General features: G+C 39.9%; 1 protein-coding gene across 1 annotated transcript in view; it reads right to left on the reverse strand.

Annotated features, from left to right (window-relative positions):
- MAN2A1 (mannosidase alpha class 2A member 1) overlaps window positions 1–4,320 on the reverse strand; it is a 180,702-nt gene extending 176,382 nt beyond the window's left edge. The window contains exon 1 of the mRNA XM_051994766.1: window positions 3,659–4,320. Coding sequence (XP_051850726.1) covers window positions 3,659–3,793 — 135 coding nt within the window. The 5' untranslated portion in view covers window positions 3,794–4,320. The remainder of the gene's footprint in view (window positions 1–3,658) is intronic.
- Between the last annotated feature and the right edge of the window lie 6,700 nt (window positions 4,321–11,020).

Here is an 11,020-nt window from a genome sequence, read left to right on the forward strand (position 1 = left end):
AAGTGAGTAGAACCAAGAGAACATCATACACAGCAATAAATTTGTACAATGATCAATTTTGAAGGATATGGCTCTTTTCAACAGTGAGGTGATTCATACCAGTTCCAATTGTCTTATGATGGAAAGAGCCATCTGTACCCAGAGAAAAGACTTGTGGGAACTGAGTGTGGATCACAACATAGTATTTTCACCATTTTTGTTGTTTGCTTTCTCATTTTTTTCCCTTTTTGATCTGATTTTTCTTGTGCAGCATACTTGTGGAAATAGGTATAGAAGAAGTGCACATGTTTAACATAGTGGATTACTTGCTATCTAGGAGAGGATGGGGAGAAGGGAGGAAAGAAAAAAATTGGAATACAATATTTTGCATGGGTGAATGTTGAAAACTATCTATGTGTGTTTTGAAAATAAAAAGCTTTGTTAACAACAACAAAAAAGATCCAAAGTTCAATGCTAAAGACTCATACACAAGAAAATATATATTATATCTCTTTTTACAATAGCAAATAGAGAAAAAGTAGATGTCTTCCATCTACAGAGAATGGTTAGCTATGCACGTATGTAGATATGCTTCTGAGACAGAAAACCTGACACATAAGAAACTCTTGGCAAGTAACTTAGCCTCTCCAAAGTCCAAGGATTCTCAAAGATGAGTTGCAAAGAAAACGCAGTCAACATATATCAGATGTTCCTCTTTGTATCTAAAGTTCCTAAATAAGTTAATTAGCATAGGAAGATTAAAGACTAAAAGTGAGTCATAAGTCTAGGAGTGGGAAATAAAGAACAAGATAAACAATATACACAATGACAATATAAAGGCAAAGAATAACCCAGCAATTAAAAAAAAAAAAAAAAAACTTGTTATGTAAGTATAAACATTAACCTCATCACCAAAAAGAAATACGTAAATTTACTTCACTTTCTTCTTAGAAGCATAAAAGGGCTATGCATGTGGAACTACCTGTACAACAGTGCACTTGTTTATTCTTTGTTTGCACTCGTTTATTCTTTGTCTTAAAGAATAACTCTTTAGGACAGAAGGCATATATTGAAAGAATGAAGATTAAAAAAAAAATTTAAAGAAAAAAGAAACAGTAAGCATGTTTACTACTAAAAGAAGCTCTTAGGGTGAGTTTGAAAAATGATTTGTCCCACACAAAAGTTAATGAATTAAGTTCAAGATGAAACTAGCAGTACCCTAATTTAGCTAGTTATTTATCACTTGGATTGGAAGTGATTAGAAAGGCATAGGGCACAAAAACTTGGTCTCCCCTATTCACCTTTTCCCTATTCTACTCTCTCCTTCAGAATATGGATTTACTAAAGATGTATTGTGGTAATTAAAACGAGCATGTTGTAACATAGGAGGAATAAGAAGAGTGACATTTTTGTAGGTTTTATTTCACAGTGAGCTGAAATTACTATACCTAACAAATATTAAAAGTTGCTTTACCGGGTAGCTAGTTAGTGTAGTAGATACAGCACCAGCCCTGAAGTCAGGAGGAGCTAAATTCAAATCTGGCCTCAGTCATTTAACATGATCTGGCTGTGTGACCCTGGGCAAGTCACTTAACCACAATTGCCTCAGCCAAAAAAAGAAAAAAAAAGTTGCTTTACAAAATGTAACCAAATCTTGAAAGGAAAAACTGCTGGGTCTTAATACAAATACAAAATACAAATGCTATCTTTCAATCTACATTGCCAATACACTGATACATTCACAGAAGCTTCTAATTGTAATGTCTTAATTTAATGATAACACTTCAAGTTTAAACTGTCTATATCACGTAAAGATAAGAACAGACACTGTAACTGTGTTAGTCATTTTTCAGGAAATGAAATAAAATTAGAGTTAACAAAAACAAAAAGCTTACATAATTTCATTTTTAAATATATCAAAAAGGAGTATTTGATAATATTGGACTGAATAATTAATCTTTTTTGTCTGTAATGTTAAGAATTACGTCAATTTTACTGCTGAAAAAATTAACAGTAACTAACAATTCCTTCCCCTTCCATTAAAAAAAAAAGAAAAAACTACAGGGAAACTAGACTTATAACTCGTTTTCTTCTTGCTTCAGCAGATTCTACTATCTTTTAATTAAGTATTTTATCTAGTATCAGTTTGTTATCAAGTTTCTTGACATTTGTCTTCCTGAAATAATAAACTGTTCAGTTCTTTTTTCAATCATGACGCCATTTGGGGTTTTCTGGCAAAGACGGTGGTTTGCCATTTGCATCACCAGCTCATTTTACAGATAAGGAAACTGAGGTGAACATGGTTAAGTGACTTGCCCAGGAGCACATTGCTAGTAAGTTTTTGAGGAGGGATATCAACTCGGGAAGATGAGTTTTCCTTGACTCCAAGCCAACCACTTAGCCACCTAGCTGCCCCAACAAACTTTAAATGCTTTAAAAGCTTAACCATATTATCTACATAATGTCAAATACTACAAAGAATATTTTCAAATTATGTAAAATAAATTCAAAGAATTTTTCAAAATAATTTCAAATTTTTGATTAGGTTCACTGTTGTACATATATCCTTTTATTTTCACAGTAATGTTAAAAGTTTGCAACTTCTTGAAGAGCAGCTTGAAGTTTTGTCTCCTTGTCAAAAGTATTATTTAATGATGCTTTGTGGTCCATAAACTTCAAGTGTCATAGAAGCATAGAAAAGAATTATAAGGACAATGTTTTCATCACTTTCCCTAACCTCATTAACCTGCCATATTTTCCACTACTACAAGAAATTATTGTTAATGCAAGGGGGGGAAGTGGAGAATTTTTCCAATACATTTTAGTTTCTGAATTCTTTGTATCTTAAAACTTGCACACCAAAAGACGCTTCAAAAGAAAATCGATTCTTTCAGTTTATGTATAGTAACTTTACTATATTTGAATAAAGGGTCGATTTCAAAACTTGTCAATTTTATAACACCATAGAATTGAGCGCCTCATAGCTACAATGTGAAGTACAGCAAGAACTTCCCACTCTACAAGTACTAAATGATACCGAAAATATAATTCAAAGCTGACAAGAAAAAAAAAAAATCAACGGAAACAAATTAAAAAGGAACCCATTATTTTCCGGTTTCGATTTTTAAGGCAAAAAATAAATCACTATCAATTAAAGTTCACCAATGACCTCATTCCTCAGTATCCTTTAGAAACAGGCTTCAGACGCTAATACAGACCATGTGTTTTGTTACTTGGCACAAGTGCAAAGATTTGTAGGACTTCTTTGTGTTCGAACCCTAAGCGAACCGAAGTCCAGAGCCGACAAAGTGCAACCACATGGAATTTGGGAGTTTCATCTTTATCAATAAATCCAGAAACGATTAAGTCACTGATCTTTATATGGGGCAAAACACTTAAGCACGAGTTCTCAGACGGAATAAAAGACAGCTATCACCTAGCAGAGTGAAGTGACTTAGACAAGAAGGGTTGCACCCTTCCCTGACATTCGGGTGCAAACTGGAGCCTCTCCTGCCAACCCTTTTTTTTTTTTTTTTTTTTTTTTCCCCTGGTATTCCCTCGGAGGTGAATTTCAACCTCGGTCTCAGTCAGCCTTCTAACAGCTGGGTCTAGTCCAACTGTGCCGGCCGCTACCCCCGAAAAACACAAATACATACATACTCCCTCTCTCCGTCCTTACCTGCTGGAAGGCGCCCTCCCGGCGAAGATTCTTTGGGTGGTCAAAGTGCCCTCGGTCTAGCATCAGGTACAGGGAGAAGATCACCACGCAAAAGATTGCGCTACCGAACACGGTGAACTGGCGGCTTAACTTCATTTTCCAATAAGAGATGCAAAGCCTGCAGACCGACAAATCCCGCTCTTCTCTGCCCCGGCACAGCACAGGGAAATTAAAGGGTTTAAGCTAGGAGGCAGGGGAAGCGGGGCAGCCCACCCAGCAGTCTGCACATCCAGCTGCTCCAGCTGCTGCCTCCACTACGTAGCCAGCTACCGCCGCCAGTGATCAAGGATCAAGGTCCCCCCGCCTTTGGCGCAAATCCCGCTCACGCCCCTCTCCCCTTCTCCGTCAACTTCCCTCCTCCCTTCAAGGCCGTGCCGGGAAGACAGACAACCACTGGACTTGGGCGTCCAAGCGCCCGGGAAGCACGCGTGGTGAGGGCAAGGAAAGGATAGGTCTGGAACCGGACGTCCTGCTCCAGGGGCCCGTCCAAATCGGAAGGAAAAGTTTGCGTGGCCCGGACCCAGCTGGGCAGAGGGTGAGTGGTTCCCCACTGCCCCAGGGGCGGAGCCACGCCGCGAAGAGGCCGGGAAGGTGTGGAATTCAACCCGCAACTTAACCCGAGGACTCGCAACCCAAAGGACCTCGCCCTGCCCGCGCCGCCCCTACCCGGTCCTCTTCCTGCCCCGACCGGGGCTTCGGCAGGAGGTGGAGTCTTCAGCCAATAAGAAGACGGCGTCCAGAGCGGATCAGGGTTAGACCCCCGGTGGCCGGCTCTTTCCCGCCCCCGCCCCCCTTCCCAGCCTCCTCCTTCTCCGGGGTGAGTAGAGGTGGAGGGGGGCGGGCAGACCCACCGGGACAGAAAGCGGGAGGGGAGGAAGGAAGAGGAAGGAAAGGAGGAGGGGCAGGAGGAGGTGGAGGTGGTGGTGGTGGTGGTGGTGGTGGTCCCGGCAGTCCTGGCGTGACTCTCACGCCGGGAAGCCCGCTGCCTCTGCCGAAACAAGCAGCCTCCACAAGCACCAGAAAGAGTCCGAGTCTTAAGGCGCGAAAGCCCCACGGTAGACACTGGAATGAGTGGCGACGATGGTCAATACGACGGCGGCGGCGGCGGCTCCAGCAAAGCCAGCCGAGGCTGTCGGTTCAGGCAGCTCCAGCGGCTGGAGAGCCGAGCAGCGCGCCCCGCCCCCTTCCCCTACGCACAGGGAAGAAATGGAAAAGGACCCCGCCCCGCGGAGACCAATCAGAGCCCGCCGCGGGCCGAGACTCTGCCTCCGCCTCCCCTTCCTCTCCTCCCCACCCCCACTTCTGTCTTCTCTTCCCCTTCCCTCCCCCTCCACCTCTGTTCTCCTAGCGGAGCACTGACTTTCGGGGAGACTTCTGATGGCCTTTGTGATGGAAGAAGAAAATGTAGCGGAAGGCTTAGAAGATGCCCTTGCTGCAGCTGCCACTGTGGCGGTTGTCGCCGCTTGACTTCCCTACCCGTGTTTCTGACCTTGGTTTTCCGGCCCTGCTAGCTCAGTGGAAGGGAACTTGCTGATTAGGGTGGGTAGTTAGAGAAGGGTGGCGTCTGGAGGTTCCTTCAGTAGAGATTCATTGATCTTTTCTTCTCCAGGGTATGCCTTGCCACCCATCTGCACTTCGTTGGCTTGCGGCAAAGGGGGGAAGGGGCTCTGAGCAAACCGAAACAAGTTCCCCAGCACCGCCTCCACCTACACACTCACACCTGCTACACATTTTTAGAAAACATGCTCCACAGCTCGAACGGAGCCTAACTGCACGTGCAGCTTCTTAAAGATGCACGAAGGGATGGCTGCTAGGGAACATCCTTCTATGAATTAGAAAAGTGACACTATGCCCCAATTGTTAGGGGGAGGGGGAGATTGTTGTTTTTTTGGTCTATGAAAGACAGCATTTCTTATTGCTGGTCTTCTAGCAGGATCATTATAAAACTAAGATGCTAAGAACCAAAACTCAAGGGGATGTCCTTCATGTTAAAAACAAAAATACTTAGGTTAACAGGCACATACCCTCGCAACTATCTAAGCTACTGTGCAGATTTCTTTCCTCGTGTTACAAAAGTAGCGTGAAAGTATAATTTAAATATTTTTGTAAAATAATAATATACCAGAATTAATGCCCATTGTCTATCATATGCTTTAACCAACCGATTTTATTGTAGAAGGAATTTCTGGTGCAGGTCTGCAATTACTGAGCAAAACTTGTTTCAGTTTGCTCAAAGCCCCATCTGTCCCCCTCCTCTTCACCTTTGCTGCAAGCCAACGAAGTACAGTCTAGGGATTAAGTGACTTGCTATGGTAAGAGGCAGGTCTTGAGGGTTACAAAAAATGCTATGCAGCTTTTCAGGATTTAGTCAGTCCAAGTTCATTAATCACCATCAAAAAAAAAAAAAAAAAGAAAAGAAAAGAAAAGAAAGAAAGAAAGAACTAAGGACAATGGATTTAGATGACCAATTTGATAGGACATAACAATCTAGTTAAAGCAATGGTGTTAAGCAAAGAGTTTTGCAAAATGGTTGTAATTTTGGAGTTTGTCCTTCATTCTTGAAGAGGACTATGACATCAAGGAGGTGATGCCATAACATACATATGAATTGAATTTAAGTGAGGGAGGGCTGTGCAAGATCACCCACTTTACTTTTTCCCTCCAGAACTATATGAATCCAGTGACAAGATATCAGGACAAGTGGAAATGACTCTATATGCAATGAGAGACCTTAGCCTTTTAGTGATTAAGGCTAAATAGAAATTGAGCTAAAGAAGGGCCTTTTTGGGGGGGCAGCTAGGTGGTGCAATGGATAGAGCACTAGCTCCGAAGTCAGGGGTACCTAAGTTCATATGTGACTTCAGACACTTAACACTTCCTAGCTGTGTGACCCTGGGCAAGTCACTTAACCTCAATTGCCTCAGCAAAAAAAAAAAAAAAAGGAATGGCCTCTTTCACTTAAGTCAAGAAAAATAATAATAAATCTAAATAAATCTAGTTGGGAAAGACCTTCAAGATATCCCAGTCTGACCTGTCTTCTCCCTCCTAAATGCACATTTTCTGGTCTTCAAAATCATGCCAAAAATACCATTCCCATGCTCCCTTTGTATTTCTATTGTGTGTCTTTTCCCAGTGCTCTTTAAAGAAAGGAACTTTCTTCTTGTAATATTTGTTTCTCTTAGCACAAATCAAATGCTTTAAAAGTACCTGTTGCCTTCATTTTAGAAGGGAGACATTAAACAAGTAATTGACACAAAATTTATACCTGACTAAAATGCAACACTCACTAGGGCCCAGTATTAATGTTTCAGATACCACACAGTTTGGGGAAAATAGCCTTTGAGCCCAGTTTTCTTGGTTACCTTTTGTTTGACACTTAAACACTACTTCATTGGAATTCTTGAAGTTAACAAAGCATAAGGAACATAAGATATTTGGTAAATGTTCATGGTTCAGTGTAAAGTGGGAAAGCAGGAATTTCCCTTTTGATTATAATGTAAAATTGCTATTAAACCATGCTGTACCATAGCATTTTAGATATATTTCAGGAGCTCTTTCTTCTCAATGAATGACTTGATTTCCAAATTAATGTTACAGAATCAGCTTGTACTAGCTATATAAATCTGAAAAATTTAAAGAGAGCTATGGAAATTAAAAAGAATTAAATAAAAGAACAAAAGACTGATTTAAAAATTAAAGTAACATAAAAATAAAGTAACATTTATATCTATATATTTAATATTTATGTAGTTGCAAAGAATTTGGATCAAAAGAATAATCTACTGGTCATGAGAAATCTTAAGATTCTTTTTTCCCTTTCATAAAGTACCTTGTCCTTGACTATGGTTGTGATTTGCTATATCAGAAATGGCTATGATAAAGACATTTTACCTACAAAGATACCTACTTTCTTTCTTAGAAAGTGAAATAATTTCTTTTTTTATATATTTTCTTTGGTTATTTTTTTCCCTAGTACATTCTGATCATCCTTGAAAGTTTTTGGCTTTCAAAAAAAAAAAAAAGTATTTGGCTTTCACAATTTTTTTCTGGTATTTACAGTATTTTCTGATTCTGCTACCCTGATGTGTTTTCTATCAGTTGAAATTTACAAGCACATTTTTTTGCCTGCTTTACAGAAACAGTGAGCAACTAGGCTCTCCTAAGAAATTTCCACAGAAGTTTGAGATTTTTCTCCCTAATCTTTTTCACTCTTGCTTGAGCCAATATAACTCAGATAAAAGCCACACATTCCCTTCCTTAATTCTTACTTTTTTATTGGCCTGAATTCTGATATTAGATGCCTTTATTTGGCAATAAGAAATTTACGCCACTTATTTAGTAGCTAATTAGATATATCTGTAATGATTTAACTAAAGCAAATGATGGATAAAGCAAATATTTTTGTGTTTATTTATTTCTAACTTGTATTTAGTTAGATCAAGTAGAGCATAAACCCACCCAAAAAATGATAATTTGAGTGTAACATGAAATTTAAAAATAATTCAATTTGATTTGATTTGATTTTTGAAAGGAGAAAAATCCAAAATGTTTTACTCACCTATTTTATTAAATTTAGCAGCTGCACCAATACCATGATAAGGAGAAAAAAAAATTATCTCTAACTAATGAAGTAAGGTTGACAGAGAAAGCCTGAAGTACATAAGATTATAATGCTTCCCTGAGACAAGCAGGGAAAGGTACTAATAGGAACCAGTTTGGCCTTACAGTCTTATTCTTGTGGAAGTCTTAGGAAACCCCACTTACTATATCCAATTAGAAAGCCAATTTATGATATCAAACGCCCAAGATTAAATTTTCCCAATAAATTGCCCATTGCCTATGCCATCTTTGTTTAGATTCCTTTCAGCCTGACATACTGCGCCTCATGGTATCTTTCTCTGCATCCCCTCCCTCCCCCTTGCCCCATGTTATTTTTGTTCTAATCCTTAGGTCTACATTGTGTGGTATCTTTCTTTTTATAGCTAACTAGCTCTTTTAGAGTGCTAAACTACTGTGGATTTAGCCTTCCAGTCAAAGGCAAACTCCAACCCCATGACTTATTCCCTTTCTCCTGGCTAATTGTGAATTCTAGTAGGTGAGTGAGACCAGATCAAGATTTCTCAAAAAGTCTATGAAATGGAATAGGTCAGATTAGGCCTAAGTCACATGATCCCTATTCCCAGAGATCTGCAGAGCTGGAAGATCAGGCCTTGAGCCCAGGTTGCAGGAAGTCACACGATGTCTAGGCCTAGCCATCTCTAAAGATCATACCTTAGGTCAGGAAGTAACATGAAGTGAAGTGACCCTGATGAGATTAGTAGCAGTTTAGAGAGTTGTGGGAATCCCCTTCTGGTCGGCACAGGTCCTTCGTGAAACAATTCATGAACCTGAAATATTGAATGGCAAAAGGGAAGTTTATTATTGGATGAGAAGTCAGTTTTGCTTGGAAGACTGATTTCTGAGTGGCAAAGTCCTATTAAGGAAATGGAGGCTGGCACTGAGAAGAGAATGTCTTCACAGCGGGCAGGAGTCCTGGCAGCTATGCCAAAGAGGCAACGCATACTGCTCTGGACATTCTGCAAAGAATGAGTGAGCAGAAACCTATTTTGTGAGAAGATCTTGGTGGGGAGCTGGGGACAGTATGAGCTGATCAGACCAGAATCTTCCAATTGAACGAAATTATTTTGAAGGCTTTTCAGTCTGAATTTGAAGGGGATCTGGCTATCCATGGAGGGAAGGAGTGATTTGCCTTAGAAAAGGCCAGCCAGGAGGATATACTCTCTCTCATAGATTCTCTGGAGTCTGGAAGGCCAGGAATCAAAGGGAACAAAATTTCAGAGATTTAATTTTACAGATCAAAAGGGGACAGTTTTTTACAGAGTTTACCCACACCAACCCCATAGGAAGCAGACGTTGGTGATCATTGGTCAGTGATGGTTACTTCCTTTTAGTCTATCCAATGAAAACACTTGGGTCCTTTGCTATTTAACCAGCTTTATAATTTCTGCCTCATCAGGTCTAACACATGTTGGGACCTGAGATGCCTCCCAGGTATGCTTGGGCCTCTTCCTGCAAGGACTAAATAAATGCTCTCTCTGTACCTGAAGATATCTATGATTAGTCAAATTGGGAAAGGGGGTTAAGCACCCAACCCACACATAGGGAATTTGTCTTTTCCCTCGCTAATTGTTAAAACCTCTTTCCTTGCTAACTTTTTGCTCTCCTAGTACTATTTTATATTTACCACTCCTGGTGGTCATTTTACCTCTTCATTTTGTCCATAACCTCTTCTAACAAATAAAGGCATCTTTGGCAAAGAGAATGCCCTTGTGTCTGGCACCTTAAAGCTAGTATTTCAAACTAGCTACTGTTGAGGGGTGAGATTATATTTAGGTTTCTATACTCCTGGGCTAGGGAGCCACCTCCAGATAAATTGAGGGACTAATCAATAATGTGTAGTAATTCTGCCCCAGGCCAAGATCTCCAATTGAATTGTAAGTAGAACTTATTGTGGGAGTTTCCCCTAGGAATAGGAAAGTGGGGTTGCTCCCAAAGGTTAGGAAGGGTTAGGGTTTTTCCAACCCAGGTCCACCCCCCTCAAAGATCAGGGGGACGCAGTTCCTATTACCCCATCATTTAATACCCCACCTCATCATAACAATTTTGTAAAAACCTTCAAGTAGAGAATAAATGATGATGTAAATAATTTGGGGAGTTTATTTTTGTTTTTATTTTGTTTTATTTATGTTAACTTCAAAATAGGATTAGACTAGCTTCCCCAAAGACTTTAAAATAACCAAATACCAAATACTATCTCTCCTTTTGTAATCAAGAGTGGTGGCCTGAGATTTGAAAAGAATCTTTTATTCTTTGCCCTTAGCCCTCCCACTGTAATTTTTTCCCTTTTAGAATGTAAGTTCCTTGGGAGCCAGGACAGGCTATGTAATGAAGGGTGGAGATTGATGTCTTGTAACTTCTGTAACATCCATTTAATAAGGAATTGGGGAGGGACTTATACTATAGGATAAGAAATAATATGCTGAAATAACTATGGATATGTATACATATATTGTATTTAACATATACTTTGACATATTTAACATGTATTGGTCTACCTGCCATCTGGGGGAGGAGGTGGGAGGAAAGAGGGGAAAAATTGGAACAGAAGGTTTTGCAAGAGTCAATGCTGAAAAATTATCTATGCATATATCTTGTAAATAAAAAGCTATAATTTAAAAAAATGAAATAATATGCTGTCTTTGGAATTTCAAAGGTATGTGGCTACTCATCTAGGCACCCATTCTTGCAAGAACATAAAATAAA

This window comes from Antechinus flavipes, chromosome 1, assembly GCF_016432865.1.
Source record: "Antechinus flavipes isolate AdamAnt ecotype Samford, QLD, Australia chromosome 1, AdamAnt_v2, whole genome shotgun sequence".
Taxonomy (NCBI): Eukaryota; Metazoa; Chordata; class Mammalia; order Dasyuromorphia; family Dasyuridae; genus Antechinus; species Antechinus flavipes.